At 43.5% G+C, this 27,208-nt stretch overlaps 3 protein-coding genes across 3 annotated transcripts; all 3 read left to right on the top strand.

Moving 5' to 3' along the window:
- The first annotated feature begins 4,231 nt into the window (after positions 1-4,231).
- On the top strand, positions 4,232-4,706 carry Rnase12 (ribonuclease A family member 12 (inactive)). Its single transcript, XM_051176873.1, has one exon. The coding sequence runs from the start codon at positions 4,266-4,268 to the stop codon at positions 4,701-4,703; it is 438 nt and encodes a 145-aa protein (XP_051032830.1). The 5' UTR covers positions 4,232-4,265; the 3' UTR covers positions 4,704-4,706.
- A 6,340-nt stretch (positions 4,707-11,046) lies between these two features.
- Rnase11 (ribonuclease A family member 11 (inactive)) lies at positions 11,047-12,548 on the top strand. The gene is made up of 2 exons (XM_051176871.1): positions 11,047-11,137; positions 11,655-12,548. The coding sequence occupies exon 2, from the start codon at positions 11,677-11,679 to the stop codon at positions 12,253-12,255; it is 579 nt and encodes a 192-aa protein (XP_051032828.1). The 5' UTR covers positions 11,047-11,137; positions 11,655-11,676; the 3' UTR covers positions 12,256-12,548.
- Positions 12,549-20,958: 8,410 nt separating this feature from the next.
- On the top strand, positions 20,959-21,678 carry Rnase9 (ribonuclease A family member 9 (inactive)). The gene has a single exon (XM_051176870.1). The coding sequence runs from the start codon at positions 20,959-20,961 to the stop codon at positions 21,514-21,516; it is 558 nt and encodes a 185-aa protein (XP_051032827.1). The 3' UTR covers positions 21,517-21,678.
- The last annotated feature ends 5,530 nt before the right edge of the window (positions 21,679-27,208 follow it).

Genomic DNA, 27,208 nt, shown 5'->3' with positions numbered 1-27,208 from the left:
GGTTCAGAGGCACAATAATAAACTTAAGGCCTTGCAGAGTGGGAAATCAACATGTTTTCCTCCTTCCTTTTATCTTTCTTGTGTTATGAGCATACAATGCTATAGTATTTCATCAAAATAATCCTCTAAAAAGATTATATCAAAGACTTCAGGATGGTTTGTCTGGTGAAGCTGCTGAGGACCCACACAGTGGAAGAAAAGAACTATTACAAGTTGTCCCCTTAGCTCTACACAGCCACTGTGGCACAGACACTACCTTCTCACAAACAAAATAAATGCATACGATTTCAAAATTATAAAATGGGCTGGAAAGAGGGTTCAGTAGGGTAAGAGAGCTTGCTGCTCTTGCAGAGGATCTGAGTTTGGTTCTCAGCACCCATCACAGGTGGCTCACAACTGCCTGTAACTCCATCTTCAGGGGATCTGACATCTCTTTGGGCACCTGCACTGAGGTGCACATAGTCTGTCTGTCTGTCTGTACATAGTCTGTCTGTCTGTCTGTCTCTGTCTCTGTCTCTGTCTCTGTCTCTGTCTCTCTCTCTCTCTCTCTCTCTCTCTCTCTCTCCCTCTCCCTCTTCCCCCCCCTCAATAAACCTTAAATCCTGGCATGGTGGTGTGTGTCTTTAATCCCAGCATTTAAGACAGTTGCAGAGGCAGGTAGATCTTTGTGAGTTCAAGGCCAGCCTGGTCAAAATGTCTTCATACCTTACAATATCAAGCTACAGGCCAGTCAGGGTTGTAGAGTGAGAACCTGTGTCAAAAAAAACAAAACAAAATATCAAAAACTTACAAGCTCTTTAGCTCACTTGTCCACATGTTCCTCATATAGTTAATATTTACTGAGCTCATGGTCTTGGCATCAGTTAGTGGGACAGGACCATTTTAATGATTCCCAAATGGCCCTAATGGAGCTGATGACCAAGGCAAGATTTTTGTTTGTTTTGTTTAAAACATCTGTATTTTCTAGATCCATGATGATTATTCTAGTTGATCTTTTCCAGGTAATTGTATCTTATTTCCTGGTCCAGAATAGAAAGCAGACCCTGGGAGTCCAAGAAAGGGAAGGATGCCCTGGGGGTATGTATGGGAGGGTAGGTGGCTTTACTGGTGCTTCCAACCTAGAACACACAGAAGGCTTGGGTGAATGCCCAGGCCACCAGGGCAGATGAGAAGCTAGGTATGATGTGATCAAAGCACTTGCTGAAGTTGAACATTGAAGGGACTGTCCTACCTTTGAAGGGTAGGCTTCAGGCAGTTTGTCCTGTCTAGATGTTCTTGGGCGATTAGCCAGTAAGGTCATTACAGCCACCTGAGGAACAAAGGCCTGCCCATCCCACAGAGGAGACTTGTGTGCATAGCCCAAGGTTCTAACTGCAAAACCCAGGCTGAGTGCCTCTTCAACCTGAGGGCCGGCAGACTGCTCTTGGATGTTTGTGGGCCCCTCTCTGTTAGCCTTAGCTGAACAAGTGAAAATATTAGGCAGTGGGAGGGGATTTAACTAGAGCCCAGGAGCTGGCAAGGAAATCAGTTGGGGCTTGTAAGGAGGTGACCCTTTGCCTTCATTGCCAGCTCCTAAGTCAGACCTCGCTTTGCGGTCTGGCAGCTGTCCCTAACTCCAGGCATCCTCATTTCTTGTTTCCAGGAAAGACTGGGAGACACAGATTCTGCCAGCCCCCCTCAGTGTATGGCCAGTCATATGAGCTCAGCCAGTGTCTGCATTTAAGTTACGCTCAGTGCCTTGATGTGTAAAAGCAGAGTAGAGCCTACTGGCATCCTATTTTTTTCCCCTACCACCCCTGTTTCAGATATAGAAATGGAAACCCTTGGAAGTGGCATGTGTTTCCCATGCTAGCACAGGTAGTTGGTTCCTTGAAAGGGACAAAATATAACACATTTTGCTCATTTGTACACTCTATAAACACGTTGTGGTCTTAGAAGTGGTGGATGCTGCTGGAGATGAGCACCCGCTCTCTTCTCCAGATGTGCAGTTTGTGGAGAGGAGGCTAGATAAGCAACCCCCCTGCAATGCCACGTGGAGAGTCATTCTCATTAGCAGGAAATTCACTTCCTCCAGCAGGGGCTATTTAGGGAGACCCTCCAAGCATCCAGAGGAGGAGCTGTGGATGAGCTATCTTATTCCTGGCATGCAAGCTCTATACTGAGGCAGTGGTCTAGATGTGTCTGAGTCAGGCCAGTACAGCAAGCGTTCCCTATTCTGGTGGACAGCTTTCATTTATTTTTCTGTTTCTGTGCTAAGACACTATGATCAAGGCAACTTACAGAAGAAAGAGTGTATTGGGGACTTAGAGTTCCAGGAGATTTAGTTCCTGACCATCATGGCCGGGAGCATGGCAGGCAGGCAGGCAGGCAGGCAGGCAGGCAGGCAGGCAGGCAGGCAGGCATGGAGCTGGAGCAGGAGCTGAGTGCTCACATGTAGGAGGAGATGATAGACATGGGGCAGAGAAAGAAAGAGAGCTGGGAATGGTGTGGGATTTTGACATCCCAAAGCCCACTCCTAGTGGCACACCTCCCAATCCTTCCCAAACAGTTCCACTCACTGGGGACCAAGAATTCAATTATATGGGGCTATAGGGGCCATCTTCATTCGAATGACCACACTTGTCTTCCCCAAAACATCACAGACTGGAGTATAGCTCAGTGGCAAAGCAGGTGGTCAACATATACTGTACTCTTGATCTTTAGCCCCAAGCCCAACAAACTCTCTCTCTCTCCTTTTCCCTCTCTTACACACACTTAAACATTTGTATATACACACTAACATACACATATACAATCACACAATCTCACATAATAGGTACAGTCATACATACAAGAACACACTCACATATACATACAATACACACATTCATATACACTCTCACATACATGTGTTTTCACTCATATACACGCTCAGCTCCACATACTTATAGTCATACACACACACAATCACACACACACCATTCTCACACCCATAATATACACATATACATGTATTGTACATTTACACACACATGTTCATTCACATACTTGAGCTAAAGGCTTGATGTCAGAGCAAGACTAAACCAAGTGATGTTTTCCATCCCTGCATCAGTCCACCAGGCTTCCTGAGATGGGTGACACAGTGTTTCCTATTGCCCCAGTGTCTGGAACCACACACACACACACACACACACACACACACACACACACATCCCTAAGACAGGGGTTCTCTGTGTAACAGCCCTAGCTGTCCTGGAACTTGCTCTGTAGACCAGGCTGGCCTCGAACTCACAGAGATCCGCCTGCCTCTGCCTCCTGAGTGCTGGGATCAAAGGTGTGCACCACCAACACATGGCTGTAACCACACTTGTTATTAAGCTCTTATCCACTAATCTCTGCGTGGAAGCTGATGGGTGATTTGTGTTTTGTTTGGTTTAACACCTGGTGTCTCAAAGATTCAGCAGAGTCTGGCAACACCTGCCACTCCCTTCAAATGCCCAGGACTTCAGTTAGATGAATGCTGAGTGAAGAGACTTGATCCTACCCAGCCCAAGAGACCACATGAGAATAAAACACGCTGAAGCAGGTGCTTGGCACTGATGGGGTGAAATTCTTGTCATGCTTATGACTTTATGTCTCTACCATGGCCTGCCTGGAACATACATCTGCACTAATGGAGTAAAAGTAGCAGCTCTTTGTAGTTAGGACTGGTTAAAAACTTAAATGATGCACAATACCGTGACTGGCACACAGCAGGAGTAAATACAGCAGGTTCTGTTTAATGAGAACCTCTCTGGGACCTGCCTCCCCAGTGTCCTCCCCAAAGGCACCCACACACACTGTTCCACGGGCCCCTCCCTTTCTGCTCTTTCCTCCTCTGCCCTCCTCCACGGTCAGAGTCTCCTTACCAGCTCTCCTCTGGGGACTGTGAGGCACAAAGGCTTTCCTCACATCCATGATTAAAAGGGCATGTTACCTATGAAAGCCAGAGCAAGAGGGGCAGGTGAGGCGTGCTAGCACTGACTGGAGGAGAGCCCATGCAAGAGAAGGAGTCAGAAAGAGCAGATTGCAGTCGACCGTCTTGACCTTTCGTGGACCTGGGTGGAAAGGAAGCTGTTCAGAATAGGAACAAGGGCTTTCTGAGGGACGGCCCGTGCAGTGGGGTGTGCATGGCCAGTGTGGGATAATGTGTCTCGGACGGAGGCCTCTGATGACCCTCTGCTCCTTTCTGTTTCCTTCACTTTCTAGGAGTGAAAGCCAGAGATGTGAAGGGACTCTCGCCCCTGATGGTACTGATGGTGGTGGTCTTCTTGCTGCTCCTCTTCTGGGAGAACGAACTGAGTGAGGATGTTGTGCTGACATCCTTGGAGCATTTGCACGTGGACTATCCTCAGAACACCATCCCTCTGAGGTACTGCAACTATATGATACAGCAGAGGGTCATCAGGGGACCCGGCCACACATGCAAAAAGCTGCACGTCTTCATCCACGAGAGGCCTCAGAAAATCAACAGCATCTGCACTTCCTCCAAGAAGGCGACTTGTGAGAACTATACCGACATTTTCTGCTTCCAGAGTGAGACAAGATTCAGACTGACAGTCTGTCAGCTCATTGATGGCACCAGATATCCTGCTTGCAGGTACCAAGTCTCCCCTATAGAGGGGTTCGTCCTTGTCACTTGCGATGACTTAGGACCCGTTAATTTTCAGGGATATGTTCAATAACTGGCCAGGGCGCAGAGGCTTTGAACTCTGGGTACAGTGCGGTGTGATGCTGTGAGTGGAATGGGGGGAGGGGTATCTAGCCTTCCACTGTGGCTGAGGGGCAACCCCTGATTCTATGTCAATAAAAACATCTTTGCTGAATTAAACGACAAACTCCACAAGTGTTTTAAGTTTCTGTTTCTTGTCTTTGAGTCATTTGATGAAAATTGACAGGAATCCGAGGTAGGACTGGTATTAAGACTCTCATGAATGAAAGTTACTTAGTGTAACACTCAAGGGGCCACCAACCAAACACCAAACAACCAAAGCCCAAACTATTGATCTACATAAACAAGAGTAAGTCAATATTCTGAAAAATCAAAATCCTTTTTGTGTAAAATATCTTTATCTCAAAGATCCAGTACACTAGGAAGGACTGCACAAGGCAGATAATGTTAGTTTATCAGCACAGAATCAGAATCAGACCATGCTGTTTAAAATATTAACTTTGTGCAAGAAAGATTATATGGCATGAATTTTTTTGAATCATGTTTCTATTTACTCTTTAAGAATTTCATATTATGTATGTTTGTTTGTTTAAGACAGGGTCTTATTTTGTAGCCCTGAATGGCCCAGGATCCACTATGTAGAACAGGCTGGCCTCAAACTCACTGAGATCTGCCCACTTCTGCCTCCCAAGGGTTAGGATTAAAGGCCTATGTCACAATGGCTGGCTCATACAATACATTTTGATCATATTCATTCCCCTCCTCCAACTCTTTCTAGTTCCTTCCAATGTTCCTACCCAGCCCCCTAATTGGTTATCTAATACAAAATCAGCTTTGAAACTGTATAGATCTCACACACACACACACACACACACACACACACACACACACACACACGTAAGATATGTATATATCAGTGATAACAAAGGGAAAAGAGCCTATCAATTTGAGAATGAGGGAACAATGGAGGGATTGGAGGGAGGGGACATGGGAGGGGCTGGAGGAATGGGAAGATGGAAAAAAGTGACATAATTCTGTTTTAATTAAGAATGAATAAAAATATCAGTTTCATGCTCTTTCTTTAAAACAAAACAAAATAAAACAAAGTAGAACAAAGCCATGGAGTCCAATTTTGGCCAGACAACTACTCCTAAACATGAGGTCTTCCATGAGGTATGGTTGTTATTATACCCAATGTCAGTAAAGAAAACTGATTTTTCCTCTTCCAGCAGGTATCAATTAATAGATTTTTGCCTGGGGACAGGACTGTGTCTCCACTTCCTCTTAAATGTAGTTATTTATTTTATTTTGTGTGTGTGTGTATGTGTCACATTCATGCAGTGCCCATAGAGATGAAAAGGGGCATCTAACTCCCTGATGTTGGAGTTACAGTTGGTTGTAAGACTCTTTGTAAGTTCTGGGAACTGAACCTTGGTCTCTCCAAGAGGAGAAAAATGCTATTAATCTCTGAGCCATCTCTCCAGCCCTCAACCTTTTTTTTTTTTTTTTTTTTTTTTGTTTGTTTAAAAAGCAATTGGGGTCACCTCTTAGGGACTTTCTCCTTTATTATATATTTTTAAAATTCCTTGTTTGAGAATCTCATACATATGTACATTGTGTTTTGATCAGATCCACCCAAATCTCTCTCCTCCAACTCCTCTCATACCCCTACATTTCCACCATGACTTCATGCATTCTTTTGTTTTTCAACCCAGAGCCTACTTTCTTGTGTACCACAAAGTTTAATCAGGGCCATCTGTGTCACCCTGAGTTTGGAATAACAATCTCAGCATGAAACTATGGGCTCCCAAGGTCAGCAGTGTGTGGTGTGACCTATGAGGACTTTACCCTCCATAGCTGACTGTGGAGGGCCTGACTTTGGTGCACCGGGTAGCAGAATGCCATGCTACTGTGAGGCCATGACAGCCATAGCCAAGTTGTGCATAGAGGATGGCATTTTGCAACCCTTCTTCCTATCCTACAGTGCTTATACTCTTTCTGTCCCCCTTTTCCATAATATTGTGTGAATCCTAAGGGGTGACATAAATGTCTCGCCTAGGGATGAGTATTCTTCATTACCAGCATCTCATTCAGCCTTGAGTATTTGCAATTACCTTTGTTCACTTTGAGGAGTGAACAAGGCCCTTGTTTAAGGATGAGAGTAGCTTCTGTAGGTACAAATACAGTAGCCTTTGTCTGTCAGTACAAACATAGGTACTTAGAGGGTAGTTTGATGCTATGTCAGTTCAGCTAAGCAGCCAGACTCAGTTCCCCTCCTGGATCTAAGACCTTTTAAGTTATGGTTTACAGTATTGGGCAAGCCAAAAATCCACTTAGGAAGCAGTGTGTGCCCCCATAGCAGTCACACCGCTATTGTCCCAATAGGCACATCGTGCATGGTAGGCTGGTGTTAGAGCTCACATCTGTGTTAACCCACAGCACTCTGCACAGCACTATCCGTCATGCTGAGAGCCAGCCAGCAGGGAAGAATCTTCCAATCAGTTCCAGCTTATTTCTCTACAACTTTCATCCCAAGTATGTGCTGTCTGCAGTGATAGGGTGGGTAACCCAGAGAAATGAATGGCAGGAGCCACATGTGTATATGTGGGGTGATTATGGAGTCTTAAAGACTTCTCTAAAGATAGAGTATACGATTTATATATCATCTGTTCTTGTTCATCAGGTCCTCCAGCTTGGAGAAAGAGAGAGTGGAGAGAGAGAGAGAGAGAGAGAGAGAGAGAGAGAGAGAGAGAGAGAGAGAGAGAGAGAATGAAAGGCAGCCGACTGTCAGAAACCATTTTCCACACAGAGAGATGCAGATATCAATGTCCCAAGGAAGGACTGAGCCTCTATGAGCTAATGTTTTTCTTTTCCAAATTCTAGAGGACACAGAGAAGGCTTTGGACCTGTCTGCCAACTCCTTCCTTCCCCTTTTGGTTCTTGCTGTTAAATTCAATATTTGGACACCTCATGTTCAAGTAGAAAGGAAGACAAATAGAGCCACCCAATTCTGGAAGTTTTATCAAATTTTCATCATTAGCTTTCTATCATTAGTTTTCTATTTGCTATTTCTATTTGCTAGTTTTTTAAAGCTAGGTTGTTTCCAAGTCTATTGTCTACAATTCTATTTCTTAGGTGCAGCAGGAAGCAGCTTTGCTTGAAGGAAAGCTTGGGATTGGGGCCATTTATGGGGCCAGTAATTCCAAGCAATGTAGTTCCAGTTCTATGAGAAGCAGGACTCAGACGAGTGAGTGGGCCAGAGTGGAGGGAATGATTCCCAAGCTCTGGGGAGTCTGTTCTGTGCTGGCCTTCTCAGCTGAGAGACTTCAGCTATTGGTGCAGCATTTGGACTTAACTCAAGGTCATATCAGAAGAGGGGGTGCGTTGCTGTGGGCTGCTGTTACTGTCTTCTCAAGACATTAAATTATAACTGACTAGGTCGGTTGATGGGGAGCTGGGTGACCATGGCAAGTGAAGCACATGCCACAGCTTGGAAGTCAGAGCCTGTCTCGTGGCTTCTTCCACACGGCTTCTTCCAGCCCTTTTCCAGATGAACACGATTTCCTATTTCTCTGTTGGAATCCCATCGTCTTTGAGCAGAGCGCTCAGGCTGAGCAGAGCGTGGGCAGTAGTGCAGTGAGAAGTGAGTTACACGTGGGTAGCATCACTGATGTAGAGCAAGTGGTCCTTGCTGCTGTTTCCTTGCCCCATCCCAGCCAGGCTTTAGTATCGTTCCCTTTGTTCTCATTACTTTTCCCTCCCTCCCCCCTCTAGTTTCTCTGTCCTACTTAGGAACAACTTTTGAGGACAGATGAATTCCCTTTAAGATATAAGGGACAGCACCTATCTATAGGAATCCACCTCATAATATCTTAGTTCAATAGAATTATGAATGAGTTCAAATGAATTATAACAGTCTAGATTGTAAGCATCTGTGCTTGCTTACTGGGCCAAAGTCACCTGATATGGTGGCAAGGAATGAAATCAGGCCAGATTGGAGGGGTCACAGCATAGCTCAAACTGTGGCAATTTTATTGAGAGCAATCAGACATTTTATACGTTTATCAGAAACAGAATATAATGGCAGTGTCCAAGATCAATACTGTTGTACTGAAGTTTGCAAGTCACACAGGGTACACAAGATTAATGTCCAAGACCAACTGTGCGTCAAGCTTCCATGCTTCCTTGACTGCTAAGGGAACATACAGAGAAACACAAAGTGGCCTGGACACTTTACTGCCTTGGGGCTTCATCAGTCTCTCAGGAACTGGAAGGCACATTGTGTCCAGGAGCTGTGGACTCCAACCTGAAAATCCCGTGACACATGCCTCTCAAGGCAGGTAGGCCAGGCCAACCCCATGATTCCCTACACTAGATATTTTTACCGTGTGTGTGTGGGGGGGTGTGGTGTGTGTGTGTGTGCACATTTTTAATGAATGTCTAACAATTTGAATTCAAGCACAGGTAGTCATGAATTCTGTTCATGTGAAAAACGTGTTTCACAAGTACAGGATTGCTGTACTGTTCTTTCTCATGACCTTTCTATTTTCCTAACATCAGCTTATTAAGAAGGGCCAATAGAAAAGGATTTAGAGGTTCCAGGGGAAAAAAAGTTATTTACAAATTCCCCCTCCATCCAAAATCTCCCAAGTGTGTGCCCGAAGAACATAGTCTCAAGGAACATATAGACTAAGTTCTTAGTAATCTGTCAGTGGTCGTGTGTTACAGTACATGCCTATCATTTCAGCTTTCTGGAGGCTGAGGCAGGAGAATCAGTTATGAATTTGAGACCCGCTTGGGCTATTTAGCAAGTTCCAGGCCATCCTGTTTTAAATAGTGAGGGGCTGGAATGTAACCTGGGGTTAAGGGCATGTACTGACTGCTCTTTCAGAGGAGCAGAACTCAGTCCCCACACCCACAGCAGACTGCTTGCAATCCCCTGTGACTCTTGCTCTAGGGAATCCAGTGCTCTCTGCTGGCCTCCAGGAGCTCCTGCACTCACGTACACACAATGACGCACACACATAGACTTAAAAGTAGTAAAGTTAAATATTTTAAAAGTGAGTTATAAGAGAGTCATAGAAATGAGAAATGGATTTGGTCTGGGAGGTGGAGGCACACTCCTTTCATCCCAGCACTCTGGAGGCAGAGGCAGATGGATCTCTGTGAGTTCAAGGCCAGCCTGGTCTATAGAGTGAGTTCCAGGACAGGCTTCAAAGCTACCGTGAAACCCTGTCTCAAAAAACTAAAAACAAACACACATAGTAAAACAAAACAAAACATAGATTTGGTAGACTTAAGTGATAAGATGCAATCTGGGTTTGGTTTTCAAGAAGCAGGGAAGAAAGGAATGAAGAGGGGAGATGCGGCTGGAGAGATGGCTCATGGGTAAAGGGTACTGTTGCTTTTTCAGAGGACCTGCATTGGGTTCTTAGCACTCACATCAAATGGCTTATAACCAAATGTAACTCCATCACAAGAGAATCTGGTACCCTCTTCTGGCCTCTGGGGTACCCACACACACATGACATATACACATGCAAAATAAAATCTGAAAAGAAAAAAAAGGGGGGGTGAGGTGGAGGCTTCCGGTGTATTTAGATAAGAGATGGTCACCCCATTGATTAGGGCAGGGTTGTTTGGCAAAATAGCAGCCTTGACTGAGTAAGAGCAAGCAGAGGCTTGGTTTGTGGGCTTCAGTGGTTAGGCTTCCCCTGGTCCAGGTGCCAAGAATCCTGAGACAGTGTGTTTTACAGAATTGGGGGGGGCACAGGATGGTGACTGCCAAGAAACTAAGGTAACAATGCAGAAGAAAATGGGTAAGAGAAACTTTTAAAAGGGAAAGAAGGAAATAAAAAGCCATTCTAGCATGAGAAAGAGTTATCAAGATAAATAACCATCTTTTGGGGACTCTGACTATGAAATATGAATCACTCACGCTATTACAGGGTCTTCACGCTGGCTAGCCATGCTGTCTTTGGCTGCAGTGGAGTTTGTGCAGGCTTGACTGGAAGCTGTCTCCTCTGGCAGTGATCAGAAAGCATGTTTTAGGATCAGGGAGTTGTTAGCCTCATATGTCACCTAACTAGAGAGTGGAAGGTCAGATACAATGAGACACAAGGAAAGGTCTGAAAGCAGTGGGCTTTCAGAAAAGAAAACCATAAAACACTCTGGCTTTGAGGAAACCGTGAATAAGAGTCCACAGAAGGGGAGGCAGGGTGCTTCTGGGTCCCGGATTCTGACTGCCTCGTGCACATTCTGTCTGGTTCCCCCTGAGTGTCCTTGGCTCCTTGCTTCCTCCACACACATCTCTCTAACCCTTTCTTGCCCCTCCTTCCCACGGATAGACCCAATAGCTGAAACTCTTGAGTGTGAGACACAGTTTTACTTCCAGCCTGGCAAGAAGCTGGAATCTTTCTCTGCAAGATCAACTTGCCAAAGGAACTGGTAAAGGCAGCTTTCATGACTGGGAATGTGCGTGTGTGTGTGTGTGTGTGTGTGTGTGTGTGTGTGTGTGTGTGTGTGTGGCGGGGGGGGGGGAGGCAGGAGATGGAGAAAGGTTACTGTCTGTGCCTGCCTCATTTGTTTACAAGGCTATCATGTGTCAGGTCCTGTGTGGGCAGTAAGAGACAGTAATAGTGAGAAATGTGTTGGGTGAGATGACTTGGACCTATTCCGAGATTATTTAGGAGGACCTAAAATTAGACAAAAGAAAAATGCTTGGTTCCAGCACTGCAGAGTTAGCTCATGTTTTGTTTTGTTTTTCTTCAGATGGGTAAACTTTGTCAAATGAGGCTAAGTGAACTGGTTGTTACTGGAGATGTAAGCATGGGTGTTCAGGCTCCTCATCTGATTGTCATTTTATTATATCATATTTCATTATCTAAGGGGTTGTTGCTGAGAATACTGCCATAATGAGAAGGAAACCATTTCTCTATTCTCCTTCTCTTTATCTTCTCTGCAGACAAGATTACAGTGTACATGAGATGGCAGTCTTTGTGTTGTTGCTTGGCCTCGGGTCTGTTCTTGTAGTGCCTTCAGAAGGCACTACAAAGAGAATCACAGAAAAACTTTCACAGGAAGAGATGCAGCCTGCTGCAAAACAGATTGTTGAGCAATCAATGAACTCAGTTCTGTCAGATAAAAATATCAGCCTCAGTGCATTCAAGAATGTGGTGTCTGCCTCGCCCCCAACATCCAGAAGGTCATGTTTTGTCATCTCCAAGGGAAACCCTTTGAGTAATGACCAAAACTGTCTAAACGGCCCGGGAGTCTGGAGAAAAGTTTTAGGCATGAATGAGTCATGCCAGTTGGGCAATAACTTTATACAGGGGTCCACCAACGTGATCCATGGAGTTCCCGAGGCCACCGGCTGGGGATGCGGACAGACACCTGGCCTAAGCTGCTGTGAGAGACTAGGACTGGAGCATACCATGTGCAAGGTCACTGCAGGCCAGCAGTGCCCCAGGTGCCAGGAGCACAGTGTCACCTCGCTGAAGAGGGCCTTGACAGTGCTGACAAGCCATTCTCTGATGAGCTGGTTAGTTAGTGGCTCTAGACTGTAAACAACAGGACTGAGGATAAAGACGGACAAGGTCATGATCGTTGTTGCTTCTATCCTTGTGCTACACATGTCCATCCCCTAGTACATGGTAAACACTGTTGGTTCTGAACTGGATAAATTGGGAAAAAAATAGCCCGACACAGCATAAGTCAATTAAAAACTGTAACTGATCCTAGAATACAGATTCATGTTCTTGCTCTCACTCTCCCTCCCAGAAACTGAATTCCTTCCCAGTTTAGCTATAAAGCTGCCTCAAAGCTGAGTCTACCCGAGTGGACAAAGGAAAGGAGAGCAACTCCACTCTAGATAGTGATAAGAGTGAGACATGTACTCAGTGCTGCTCTTCAAAGGCATGTGAGCACACGTGTGCACCTGAGCGCAGCTGCCTCCCGCCAGCCTGTCCTCCAGACAGTGTCACAGCCCGGCACTATACAGTCTACAATCCTCCACTGGAACTCCTATCTCAGGGCTGCTTCAGAGAGACAAGTCAAAGCTCTGCTTGCTCACAGCCCAGCAAAGCCTGGCTGCTCTGGAGCTGTGCCTGCGGACTGGCAAGCTATGGGAAATATGGAAGGTGACGAAGGGAATATAACGTTTATGCCAAGTTTCAAGCAGTGTTGTCTTCAATCTTGATGCGTTCTCTACCAATTGTAAGTCCTCAGAGTTAACAGGGCACAGAGCACACAGCTATTATAGCTCATTGTGCAAATGTACGTTCCTGTCTGCCATCTTTCCTTCACCCTCAGCCCACTCTTTTTTGTTTTGTTTTAATGTTTAATTAAACTAGGGCAAATGAATGCCATGTTGTTATGTTTTTCTTGCAGTATGTGGTCCATTATATCTTGATATTTCTAATGTGTTTTTACATTGATACAGATTTCTCAGTCTATTGAAATGACAAGATGCTGACAGTCTACCAACATAGATCACCAGAGCATTTGACATTTGGGTGCTTTTTAGCTGGATTCTCATTGTCAGCATGGTGGCTGCTTAAACCGTGCTCGCATTCACTGTTAGTGTGGGTAGTGGATGTACAATCAGAGCTCAGTTTGTATTCAGCGGTACAAGATGGGTGATTTAGGGGAAATGCCTGGGTCCTGAATGATAACTGAGGATACAGGTTGGACGATGTGCTCAGTGAGTCCATTCTAGGGTCACTCTCATGTGATAGGTCTGATACTGCACTCATTCACTAAAACGAAGAGTGGGTTCTCCACCAGAACAAAGCCCCAATTGCCTCTTCTTGGTCCATGTCCAGCTCATATTGGTAAACTCTTTTCCACACCACTCATAGTGGAGGGGGCCAGTCAGCCCTGGGAATAACTCGTTTTTGTTCTGTATTATTTTGTTTCACGATGTGCAAGAAGAAGCCAACCCTTCTCAGTACAGGAAAGAAAAGCAAAGACCCCAGACAGCAGCTCTGTTTTAGGCTGGGACCATCTTCCAGAGAGGTGTAACTGAGAACACACCATCCACATCTCTGAAGTAAGCAGGAACTCTGGCTTCTAGCCGGTCACTGTGCTCACTCAGGATCAATCATGGTGTCTTTTACTGCAACGTCCATCCCCTCTTTAGTGCATATGTGTCACAAGATCCTTGCCTGGCCTCGAGCAGAGGATTTGAGGCTTTCAAATATTAGGTTTTCATCACATCCCATTTCTGTTCACCAAACCCGCAAGGGCTCCCTTGGGTTTGCTTTGTGGCTTTGTATCTAAGTTGATCAGGCTGGCTTTCAGAGCCCCAGAGTTCCCCTCACCCTCCCCAGTATTTCTTCCATGCCTGCCTGCCTCTGTCATCATTAGCTGTTGCCTCCCTCCTACAGAAAGAGGACTTGCCTCCCAGGCCTTCCTTTCCCTTTTCTTACTTGTCTTAACCCTTAAGCACATGAGCCACACCTGATAAGAGGCAGTCCAAATGTCTCTGGTTCTTGTTAGGGAAGTAACTGAAAAGTAAATATATAACTGAAAGGAAGATTGAGAGGCAGATCTGAATACGAAGCAACCAGAGAGGTACCCAGACAATAGAGAAGGGGTTCAACATCCTTATCTGTACAGTGTGGATGTCAGATGAGATCTGGCCATGAGCGTTCGTGCGGATGGTTGTGGGAGAGTCTCAGGTCACCCAAGCCAACCCTCCTTCCTCTCTCTGGCTCTCTGAGCAGAAGTGATGTGGGCTGGGCCCGAGTCCAGGTCTCATCACAGTGTATGGGACACCTGCTCACTACTTATCCTCCGTAACTACATCCGCAACTGGACTGTGTCTTTCCTTAAATATTTTACATAATAACAATAATGATGGTCCAGGAGTGAGCTGAACTCAGAGGAAACCGTGCCCCTACCAGCTGTGCTATACAGCTGTTCTGCCAATCTGCTGTTGACAGGTTGTCATACGAGAGGAGAAAAGGTATGGTTTAAAGCCCTATTCTCTGAGATTTTTGTCCCACGAGTTTGGCCTTTACATAGTAACCTTCCTACTTACAGGAACTGTTGATAAGTGCAAGCCCTTGGGCAGCAGGTCTAGGAAGAACCCTGGGGTCTAGAGGCAAAGGACAGGACCAAGCACCTGTTCCTTTTGCAAAGGCATTGGGTTTGCTGAAGTGCCCGAAGTTTCGCTCCCACTCAAGTGGACAGAGCAAATGATTTCTTCCTAATTCTAGTTTCAGTAAGCTGAAATATTGCTGCTTATGTGCCTTTGAGGTAAGATAATCTAGTGTCACATATCATGCCTACCTCCTCGCCAGTCTCCCAGGGCAGCCCACCAGTCTTTTTATCTCCAAAGCCCCTTGACAAGGAACATATCTGAAGGTGAACTCAGGGCATTGTAATAGCCACTCATTTCTAAAAAAAGTGAGTGAGAATTTCAAAGAGAGACTGACATCTGAAATGCATCCTTACTTCTCCCTGAGGAGAGAGCTGGCAGAGCTGGGATAAGATGACTTGAATATCTTTCATCCTGTATGTTTGTGAAGCCTGATAAGGTTTCCAGAGTCGACAATGACAGTCACAAGGATGTTCATGGCAGTAGCAATTGTAACAACAAAACAGAGCTTTTAGGAACATCAGAAAGATCTACAAAGTTTCTTTTTACTCTCAGAACAACCCCCACGGGGTAGATACCATTACTTACAGACCTCAGGCAGTATTCAAAGTCTTGTGTATAACTGTCCCCTGCAGAAACAAACAAGGACAATTTGATTTTGTATGTCACGTTTCTAGCCTATCATCTGCTTTTGATAGAAGGAAAACACACTTGTCCATAACTATAAGGAAAGATAATTCTGATGGTTTCTGAACAAAATATACCTTACCATTTGTTTTGATGATGAAATGGTATCTGTCATCATTATTATTCTTATACAACTAGATTGTTACACTATACCAAGTAAACAATTGAAAACAAATTTCCATAAATAATTGTTAAGGGTTTATCATATATCTTTAACCTGTAACATAGTCTGTCAGTTTCATGAGAAAGATAAACATACTTACAGAAAAATAATCAAAAGGCATTACCTGAAAATTAGCCAAGGAAGAAATAAACATTAAGCACTTGAAAACATTTTTCTCACTAAATGGAAAAATGATATGCTGTCATTTTTAAAATATTTAATCAAATGTCTGTGTATGTGTGTGTGTGTGTGTGTGTGTGTGTGTGTTTCTGTGTGTCTATTTGAGTACAGGTCCCCATAGCAGCATTAGATACTCTGGGCTGGAGTTACAGATGATTGTGAGACTTGTGATAGGGATGCTGGGAACCAAACTCTGGTCCTCTGCAAGAACAGTATTGCTACCAAGCGTGCATTCAGAGTATCAGTTTTGTGCAGCAATCGCTTTTACCCTCAGAGCCATCTCATGGCCCTGGTGGAATTGATTTCAGACTCCTTCCCTCCAGAACTGTTGGAAAAACAATGTGTGTTGTTTTAAGACACCACATCTGTGAAAATCTATTACAGCAACAATAAAAACTATAGAAAATAATACAAGGATCACAAGAAGGAATTTAAAGATTTTTGGGTAAATATATGAAAATAAGTGATGTTTGAACATTAATCTTATAGTATAAACACATTGGGTTCAAAGAAACAGATAAAGATAGATTGTAGGTCAGAGGGGCATGTATAATCTGGACAAGACAATGAAGATAGATGATAGAATAATAGCAGTAGGGAAGAATTGGACAGGATTCATATGAAAACATTTAAAGGAAACATATATGCAATTTTCTGATTGGTCATCTTGTTTGTAGCTTCCTTTCCCTCCACTACAAAGTTGGCTTTTAACCTCTATAATTTTTTTTTCCAGTATATACTTCTTAGAAGGAAATCACCCTAGCTTAAGTATAGTTATGCTGATCTACTTGAAGGAATAATCATTGACTATATTTATTTAAGCATTTGTTTGTACCAGTGGACTCGTGGATATTTATAATCTGATTTGAGTTATAATCCAGTGTTCATGTAACATTTCATGGTTTCATCTTTGGCTTTTAGGAATGCTTTCACTAAAACCCAGTTACTTCTTATTATGACTTTCTCTACCCTCTTTTCCATGAGCTTACTCAGACATCTATAAAGTAAGGGCTAATTTGTAAACTCTGTAGATGCTCAGGTTCATTCTGCTAAGTTCTGAAACACGGATGTCACGTGTCCACGCAGCAGCACCACATTCTGAGAGATTGCATTTCATCTAGTCACCCCAGGTGGCGCTGTCCAGGTCCTGTCGATGGCCAGCCTCTCTTCTGTCGATGTGTCTTTGACTTATCCACTACTCTTCTTAGACTGGCTTCTTTCATTTAGCTACTTACTGCACTTAATAGTCATTCATTGACTGATAACTTGTCATTTTTAATCAAAAAAGTGCATATGCCGAAGCACTAAGCACTCTTGGCCTTTGGTCAGTCTCTTCGGCCTCCATCCCCTGGTGTTAGACACTGCTTTTCCTTTGTCCAAATGCTGTGAGAGGCTAGAACATTATCATACCCTGAACACACTCCACTTTCATCAGCTTTTTTCTTGGTTTGTTTCTAGGGTCAACAAGTAATGTTGATTGAAGGGCTAGGACCTAGGGAAACCTCTTTCCTCCCTTCCAGGAAAACATAATTAGGCAACCCCATGAGAAGGTTGTAGTGCTAGATCTCTCTCTCTCTCTCTCTCTCTCTCTCTCTCTCTCTCTCTTTCATGTGTGTGCAAGTCTGTCTGTCTGTCTCAGAAGTTTTAGGGTATAGTATGTCATTTAAGAAAGAACACAGAGGTAAGAGGGCGATGAATACTGACACCCAACTCCTTTTCTCTTTTTTCATTCAGTTTTCATTCAGACCTGGCCCGCAGCCCATGAAATGGCACTGCCCACATTTAGGGTCAGTTAACCTCACCTGGATAAGACAGCTTTCTATTTCCAACTTTACTTTGGAGCTACAGGTCATGTACATTGGCGTCTGCAGGTGGTTTGTGTACTAACACTTGGGAGAGACCCGACCTGACTTTTTTCTTAGGTATATATCGGATTTGTTTTTTTCCACTCACACAAATGCGCTTCTTTTGTAGTGGTTCTCATTGCTTTGCTGTTCAGTAGAAACAGCTCTTTTGTTAACAGTTGAAGTACTGCTGGGGTTTGAGTCACATGGTTTTTTTTTTTTTTTTTTTTTTTTTTTTTTTGGTTTGTTTGTTTGTTTCTTCAAGGAAATCATGTGCATCTGGCTGACCAGTCAGAAGTCACCACATCTCTGATTTCCTCAAGTGACAGGCGCAAGGCCAACCAGAAGAGTCATTTTCCTTGATGGAAGAAGGTGGGTGAAGGCCACTCACTGGGAACACGATGGCTCTATAATAGGGTACAAAAGTGACATTGTCTGGCCCTGCCATTCCACAGAGCACCTACACAGGAGCAAATCTGGTCTACAAAGAAGTGGAGTGGAGGTGGTTAAAGAGTGTGGGGAAGAGTTTGAACTTGCTCCTGCTGCACCCGTCGGACATCTCTCTTCTGTGAGTCAATACAGCCCCTCTAGTGTTTAAAGATGTGCACAGGATTTCTCTCCCTATTGCCTAGGCCCCTCCAGCACCACGCTGCATAAGTAAAAAATTCTTTACTATATGTCTCTAAAATGCCAAAACTTAGTGTATTTATGAAGACGGAAAACAGTCTATCCAAAGAAAACATAGCTCTATGAATATAAAATACTGTCTCAATAATAGCTACTCATTTATAATTATTATTACTGCCATGGATAATTGTTACCATTTTGAATGTATTAGGCTTAGTTTACTCTTTCCCACACTAGTAGACTTTCAAATTTCAAGTTTTCTGCTTATGTAGATGCTGTTTCCCATACATGTTACTGTAATCCTCTTTGTTAAATCATCCATTTAGGCATTAAAAGACTTCTACAAAAGCTTATGACCTTTAAGCCTTTTGTCTGCCACCTTTTGTTTTTTCTCAAAAGTATTATAGTGATTTCTTCCTGATCTTAAACTTATGATTGCTTAATATATCATATTCTCGTCATATAACATATATCATATTATAATACATATAAATATGTATTTGTATGTTGTAAACCATTTTCTCAGTGAGTAAAAAGGTGGGCTCTAGAGCTCCAGATGCCATTGGCCAGGCATGTGTTGACTTTGCTTTAGTTCATGATACTGCGGAGTTTCTGTGTTCTCACTGCAGAGTTGTGAGTTGAGCTTTCTGACTGTCACAATGTGATACTGATGAAAAATTATGGAGGGATGGGTTCTGAATATGTTTACATGGAACAAGTGACCATTCAGTGTCACCAGTTTGGAATATGTCTTTTCTTCTTCCCTCTGCGTTTCTGTGCTCAGCTTCTGTCCTCTCCATTTCCCACTGTGTGCTCCCAACTTCATCCAACCCTTGCCTCTCTCTGGCCTTTCCCAGTTCATAAGACCAGAATCCAAACCTGCAGTTATCCACAGCCATCTTCCCATCTCCCTTATAGATGGGCCAGAATTTCTGGGTTATGACAGTTGTCATTTGGGAGTGAGAAGATGCTAACAACGCACAAAGTAAACAATGTCTCTAACCTTTGGTTGCCTCAGTGTTATTAATATAGAGGAAGTCTTTGGTGTGGCTTATGGCATAGAGCTTCTTACACTTCTATCTGTGTTAGCTTTTTAAGGTTTAAAGTAGCGTCAACAATGTGCTTCTGAGCTGCTCAGGTTTGCTCTCTCTTCCTAACTCAGAATGATTTCTTTCACTGAAGATCAGTTATCTCTGGCATCAAGTTCTAAGTCCAGTAAGCCAAACATCCATTCTCTGAAGAATGGATACCACAGGGTATAATGAGGAAAGGATGGCACAGGTAAAGCCGGGCTCTGAAGCCTGCTTTGAGGACAGTGAAGGACATTGCTTTCTCCCGAGACAAAGACCTTGGAGAATTCATGAAAAACAGTCAGATCTGGGATAGGGATATACAAGTCAAGTGGGCCCAGATGTTCTCTACAAAAGCTGATTCTTTGCACTAAAGCATAGACTATGCCTCATTGCTTACTTTAGCAAGTGGGAAGAGTCTTTGGGTAGATGCTATGGGTCCTCATTTTCTTATAGAAAGGCCTTCACAAATCAACATAATTAGCCAGACTGTTTTATGATACAGATCACTAATATGGATGCAATATTTTCTTTTAAATACGTGTCATTGGCTTAGCATTGAATTGATAAGCAAAGACACTTGCTCATAGCCTTGTAAAGACCTCACATGCAAACACTAGGCAGCAGATTGGGGTGGGAGGGTGACATAGAGACAGAGAGAAAGGCAAGTAGTTTGATAGCTGTGAAATCTCTACTGATGGGATCAGAGCAATTATAGACTGTGCTGTGAATTGGAGCGAGTTTAGGGAGGTGAAAACCCAATCAAAACAGGAACCATCAAGTTTACCTTAGGGGTGGGAAGAAGCGTCAATGAAAATGTCAGAAGGTAAATGGTGCACTTTGATGGGAGAGTGGAACGGCATGGCAAGAGGCTTAAGAGGCACAGCAGTTAGAGACACCTATGTGGAGGCAAAGTCAGCAGAGGAGTCAGCTTAAGGCATGTTTGCCACACCTCTGTGGACTTTTTGTGGCCTCTTCCGCAAGGACATCTGTGGTCAGATGTGAGCAAGATGAGAATGAAAGCCCTAAGATGGAGAGTGTTCCTTATCGGAGCAAGACCAACGAGGGGAGGAGGGCTCATTTCTGTGCACATCACTGGTTTCTGGAATGAGTAAAATGTGTTCGCTCTAGACAAAAGTACTGCCTGGGACCCATTTCTTCTCTCCTTGTGGGTGTGCTCTCCTTCTCTTTAGCCCTTCTCCTATCCTTTTATTGTTTTCCTTTACCCTGCCTCCACTTCCTGCCACCTCCCTTTATTTCTCCCCTCTCTCCTTCTCTAGTGCCCTCTCCCTCCCTCCCTCCCTCCCTCCCTTCCTCTCTCTCTCTCTCTCTCTCTCTCTCTCTCACACACACACACACACACACACACACACACACACACACTCCTTTATCTACTATCCTCAATACTAACATAGTTATTTTAGAGTAAATATTAGAGGGACCTTCAACTAAATTCTGAAATCTCAAGTCTAACAATTTCCCAATGGGCAGGCAGCAGTGATAGTTGGTGTAAGTGCCCCCCTCCCGTGTGTAAATACAACATTTCATCATAACAGAATGTCTCTCTTCCACCGCTTTGACTCTACAGGGAAAGAATGACATCTCTGGTCACCAAGTACCCATGGCCTTTGCCACTGTTGCTGCTGCTGCTGCTGCCACTGAAGCTTCAAGGGGACTATTGGGATTACTCTGAATATGAACTAAACCCAGAATTACGTGACTACTTAAGGGAACTTTATAGTACAGGGCCCACCAAACCACCCACCAAAGAAAGAATCAGAGAAAAGATCATTGCCGAGCCTGAGCGACCTTTCAATGGTGACGATTACTGTGATAATGAACTCAAGCTTAAAAATATTCACAATAAGCTTCTCTGTTACCCAGAGCATTACTTTGTATCGGTGCCCTATGAAGTTCTAAAAAATGCCTGCCACAGCAGGCAAGTGAAATGTATGAACGGGACTGGATTTTGCAGAAGAAGCATGAACTTAATGAATGGAGTGCAGTGTACTTTAGTAAGTGGCAAGAGGATGCCACACTGCTCATACAGAAGCATCTTCATGACAGGCTATGCGGTTGTCACTTGTCAATGGGATGATGACTCCAAAGACTTTATTCCTAACAACATACTTGAGATATTGGTACCCAAGTAGCAGAAAAGCATCATACACCAGAACTATGTCTCCCCCCTGACATTCTAGGTTTCTCTAAGCAGTTACATTTGGGAGTAGCTCACCCTTTAGATACTAATGCTGTTAATCAAAAGTGAGAATGGCACTTTCAGCCCATTCACTCTAATCATACACCTCCCTTCTTTCCTGTCCCCAAAGCATTGAATGGCAGCATGAGCTATGCTCACAAGACTCCAACAGGTGTTGATGAAGATTTTACAGCCCAGCTGGTCCCACAGCCCTTGAGCCCCAAAGAAGCACACAGATGCTAAATTAATTATAAAACTGTTGTCTGGTGGCTTGGGCTCCTTATTGGCTAGCTCTGTCTTAATTATTAACTCATTTTTAGTAATCTATGTATTTCCACGTGGTCTTGACTTACCAGAACACCTTGCACATCCTCTCTTCCCGGGCTCACATGACAACTCTATTCACCTGTGTTTCCCACAATTCTCCTCTGCCAATCTTGCCTATCTCCCTGCCTCTATTGGCCACAGTGTTTTACTCATCAACCAACAAGAGAAACATATATACAGAATGACAATCCTCATCACACAGGTGTTTTTCTGAAGGTCACAGAATGTTCATGACAATAAATGTCTGTAGCAAACACATGGTCAGCATGAAGAGAAAGAAGCAGAGGAGCTCAGTACCTTCAGTACTTTGGAGCCTAAGGCAGAAGTTCATAAGTTCAAGACCAGTCTGTGTTACCAGGCAAGATCCTGACATAAACAAACAAAGACATAGTTTGGAATAACTGCCTGAAAGATCATCATAATTTTTATGTGATTTTCTGGTTCAGCAACAAAAATAAAGTATTTCAATCTAGTAATTGGCTGTGAGGTGCCTGTGGTGATTTTACATAAGCAACTTACACTCTTTTTGGCCTTTTATGCAATATGTTTTTCCAATGTTATGTTTATATATATTTCACTTTTCATGTTCTTTATATTCAACACAATAACAATAATGGTACCTTGAAAGAGGAAAACCCGGCCAGGAGTATCTCAAGATAAAAGCCTTTAAGTACTAGGAAAGCCAACTCCCCGGCTCACTTCCCAGTTGTCAGTGTCTGTGTGAGAAACCCCACACCTTGTGGGGGCTCAGACATCAGTCTTTGGAAACTAGGCACAATTCCTTAGACTGTGGGATAGTCACAACTCCCTACAGTTCTTTCCTTACTTTTCCAGGAAATGTGGCTCCATCTGAGTATACCCCACCTCGGGAAAAGGCTGGAGACATGTGACAAAGGAAACATCTATTCATATTAAGCAATGATTTTCTCATTTTTTTTCTTTTCAAACTTTTTATGTCTTTCAAATTCTATTAGAATAGTAATGGGAGGCAATCTGGGGGTCCTAGACCTCTTTTCCCCTAGGCTCTGTCCTTAACTCCTTACCACTATTTTCAGAGTCAAATTTGAGTTTCTAATCTACCCACGGTTGATATAAATTAAGGCCTGCACCTGCAAGTCATTTTTTATCCGAAGGGGGCAGGGCATGAGGAAACCATGATTCTGAAAGCCTTAAATGGAAGGACCTTGATTACGAAGTTGAATGAGTAAGAGTCCTGATGAGTTCTTTTGTACCTCCAGGACACCTCTACACTACAACACTGCCCCGACAGTGAGCTGCAGAAATTCTACACATGGCTAGCCTGGTATATGCTATGAATCACCTCATCTGGGCCATGATCATATCCTGATCTTTGAATTTTACAATGTACACACAAACATATTTATAGGAGTATAGTATAGCACAACTAAGACATAAAAAGAGTCATGTAGCGTTCACTCCAGAGTTGCCAATCTTATCCAAATACCTTCTAAAAATATAATCATTGGGCAGGCATGATGGCACATGCCTTTAACCTCAGCACTCAGGAGGCAAAGGCAGGAAGATCTCAGTGAGTTAGAGGTTAGTCTGATCTACATAGAGAGTGGGACAGCCAAGACTATAGAGAGACTTGCCTCAAAAATGAAAAGAGACATACAAACATGGTTATTTTCCTTCTTATCTTATATGAATAAGAAATTCAGAAACTGGCCTCTTCCTCCTGGGTGCCCTATAAAAGCCTGCTGTGTTTCAAACATGTCCCACAGTTGTTGCCAATGTGATAATAATGTTAGAAGGTTGGGGCTTGAAAAAGTTATTATACAATGAAGAATCATTTCTCATGGATGGAATTAGGACTACTATAACAGAAATTTCATGTAGGGTTCAGCTAGCTTCTTCTCATGCTCCCTACCCTTTGAAGATAAAGCCCTCTGTACATGCTGGAGATTACACATGAGACTTCCCAACTCTCAGAATTGGGAAAACATGTTTCTGGCTCTTACAAATTGTTACATTTTTTTAAACCTCTTTTTTTTCATTTTGAAGAGTGCATTTTGTGTGTGTGTGTGTGTGTGTGTGTGTGTGTGTGTGTGTGTGTACAAATGGAACATACATGTGGAGGTCAAAAGAAAATTTTCTGGAGTTGATTCTCTGTCCTGAAACTCACTCTTGATCAGGCTGGCCTCGATCTCACAGAGATCCTCCTGGCTCTGCCTCCCAAGTGCTGGGATTATAGGCTTGAGCCACCACCCAGCTTACATTTTCAGTTTTACTGAGTAAGCTTTCATAAGCATCATGCCCTGACTTCCATTAGTAATACCTCTCCAAATGTTGAATTTCACTAGTTTTTATTTTGACAACTTTTTTATATGCATACATTGTATTTGGATCATATTTACCCCCATAGCTCCTTTTTATCTCCCTTCATCTTAGTTAGCTTCCTATTGCTATAAAGAGATACCATGACCAAGGCAATTCATAGAAGAAAGAATTTGGTGGGTCTTACAGTTTCAGAGGATTAGTCCATGACCATCATCGTTGGGAGCGTGGCAGCAGACAGGCAAGTATGGCATTTGAAGCAGTAGCTATTGCATTCATGAACATGCAGCTACCATGGCTCCCTGCATAAGACTTGTATTAGATTGGGCCCTTCAGCATTTCACCATGGATAGGGAGGGACTCATGAGGCCCCATTCCTCTTGAGGAGGCTTTCACAGTTAAGGGAGGAAACAGCCAGAGGCATCTAGAAGGGTCCAGACTGAACTGGGCCATGAGCAGGGGAGGGAATAAGAGAGGGAGAAGAGCCAGAAGCTGAGGGCAGCCACCAAGAGCACTATGAGAGCTTGTGTTCAAGGCTGTGGGATGGGAGGCCAGCCCGGTCTGTGGTCTGGAGACTTGAGGTCGGGTGGGGTAGGGCAATGCTGAGAGACTGGCAGCAGTGGCACCTCAGTTGATATCTAAGTCTCGTTTGTCAAACGTTGGTTTATTTCCTGAGTGACCAGTGTCCTACTTAGAAAGTTTTCCCTGGGGCTAAGAGAGTACTCACTGGGTAAGTGCAGTTACAGTTTTAGCAGAGGACCCAGGCCTACATGGCAACTTGTAACAACCTGTAACACCAGTGTCAGGGTGTCTGCCATCTTTTTCTGGCCTCTGCAGGCTCCTGCTCTGATTATATGGTGCACATATGATCACACAGCCTCACACATACACACAATTAAGAAAATCTTCAGAAAAGTTGAAAACACTTCACAGGCACGTGAGAACACACTTGCATATCTTTCTGTTTGTGTGCGCTCTTGCGGTGTCTGTCATCTAAGCCTCTGTGTGTAGATTACTCAACTTCTTTGTTAAATGTATTTAAGCTTGTTTTTTTTAGAAGCTACTATAAATAGAAACATCTCCTGACTTTTTTCTCGTCTAGATCATTGACAATATATAGAAACATTACTAGCCTTGTATATTTACTTTATTTCTGCAACTTACTTACTCAGTACACTCTCAAGTTTTTGTAATGTCTAGAGTTACAAGTGTCTTCATGTGCTCTTGCATTTGAACATTTGGTCTCTAGCTGGTGGCACTGTTTTGAGAAGTTGTGGACTCTTTTGAGGGGAGGGGGCTAACTGAAGGAAGTTAACTGAATGCACTGAGGAGCAGACATTGAAGGTTTTACTTCATTCTCAATTCTGATTCATCTCTTTATTTCCTGTTACACTGCAGTTGAACCACCTGCCATCATGAACAGTATCCCTTGCTTCAAAGGAAATTCCATCTGATCAGGTATTTGGTCACAGTAATGAGGAAAGTAACTAGTACCGAGAATTGGTACCAAGGGTTGGTCACTGTGGTTAGGAAACCATTTTGGAGGACCGTGAACTAGAGTAGGGCAAGAATGCTGTAAGCAGAGCTTGATGGACCATCTGCTGGAAGCTTCTATTACTGTGATTGTCACTGTCTAGGGGGTCTTAGCCAGGCTTTTACTCTGCCAATTAAAGAACTAAAAGGCAGAAGAAACAAATCTCCAGTGTGACAGGGAAAATCTCAGACACAACAGACAGAACCAGCTGGCAAAGGAAGACTTTGATTTAGGACGAGGAAACACACACAACAGGTTCATAGAGAAAGATCCTTCACAGCGCAGAACTCGGGAAGCTGAAGCCTGCCCTGTGCTTAAAACCTGGAGGATTTTTAAGTCTTTGTAGGGTCTTCCTCCCCTAATTTATAGGTAGTCAGTTTGAAAACAGACAGGATGGCTGATTGTTGTTGGCTTTGAACTTGGTGAGCCCGTCCTCAGTGGAGCTGGACTAGCTGGGGAAAATGTCTGAAAGGCCTATGTTTTCAACTGCCAGGTTTTTGTCTCAGGTCAGGAGAGTGAGGAAGTCAGTCATCTTAAAAGTTCACCATCTTTATCACCCAGCCATGGCTTCTTTCCCTATCTGCTTGTCTATCACAGAATCTGTGTCACTTCTAGGCCCTGAGGTCTAGCACCTGAGGTCACTTCTAGGTGCTGAGACTTGGGAAAGCCAATCCCTTTTCTTACCCTCAAAGTAGAGGCACCAGACAATCTAATCCCTTTGAACAACAACTATTTCACTTACAGTTTTATCAGGCCCCAGCCCACAGGGGGATGTGACAAGTCACAGCACTGGTAATTTTGCTATTATTATACAGTAAGTATTGACTCATCCATGAATCTTTTTGGTGCTACTTTAATTACAATTTCTTATGAAGTCGGGGAAAATAGATAACTTTATTACAGTGTTATACCCACCACAATCATAATATCTCAGATTATACTTTTCTACTATTGTATAAACAATTTGAAGTATTTTCATGTACTCTTTCATTTTGTTCATTTTAAACCTATGTTACAATGAAGGATTCAGGGCTGAGATTTGGCTCAGTGGCAAAGTACTTGGGCATACATGATACCCTGGATTTGATCTCCTAAAGCATAAAAAATGTAAAACAATAAAGAGTTGGGCATGGTTGCTCTTTCCTATAATCCCAGTAGTCAGGAGACAGAAGCAGATGGATCTCTATGAATTTGGTCTACACAGGGAGTTCCGGGCCAATGAGAAATATAGTGAGACTCTGTCTCAAGCAAACAAACAAATATAACAACAAAACCACAAGTAAATGATTAATACTCACTTCCTAGTCAAACAACAAACCAAGGTCAACAGTAGAACAATACATTTTGTTCAAATACTTCTTTCTATCCTTGGGATATATCTCTTAAGGGCTAAGGATGTATGTCAGTTGGTAGAGGACTAGACTAGCATGCACAAAACTCTGGGTTCAAATCCCAGAACTGCATAAAACTGGGAAGGGTGTGCATG

The sequence above is a fragment of the Phodopus roborovskii genome, unplaced genomic scaffold (genome assembly GCF_943737965.1).
Source record: "Phodopus roborovskii unplaced genomic scaffold, PHOROB, whole genome shotgun sequence".
Taxonomy (NCBI): Eukaryota; Metazoa; Chordata; class Mammalia; order Rodentia; family Cricetidae; genus Phodopus; species Phodopus roborovskii.
Note: the sequence above shows the minus strand (reverse complement) of the source record. Positions and strands in the feature narration are given on the sequence as shown.

Excerpts from the sequence above, each read along its gene's own strand:
- Rnase12 (XM_051176873.1), top strand. The coding sequence starts at position 4,266 with ATGGTACTGATGGTGGTGGTCTTCTTGCTGCTCCTCTTCTGGGAGAAC.
- Rnase11 (XM_051176871.1), top strand. The coding sequence starts at position 11,677 with ATGGCAGTCTTTGTGTTGTTGCTTGGCCTCGGGTCTGTTCTTGTAGTG.
- Rnase9 (XM_051176870.1), top strand. The coding sequence starts at position 20,959 with ATGACATCTCTGGTCACCAAGTACCCATGGCCTTTGCCACTGTTGCTG.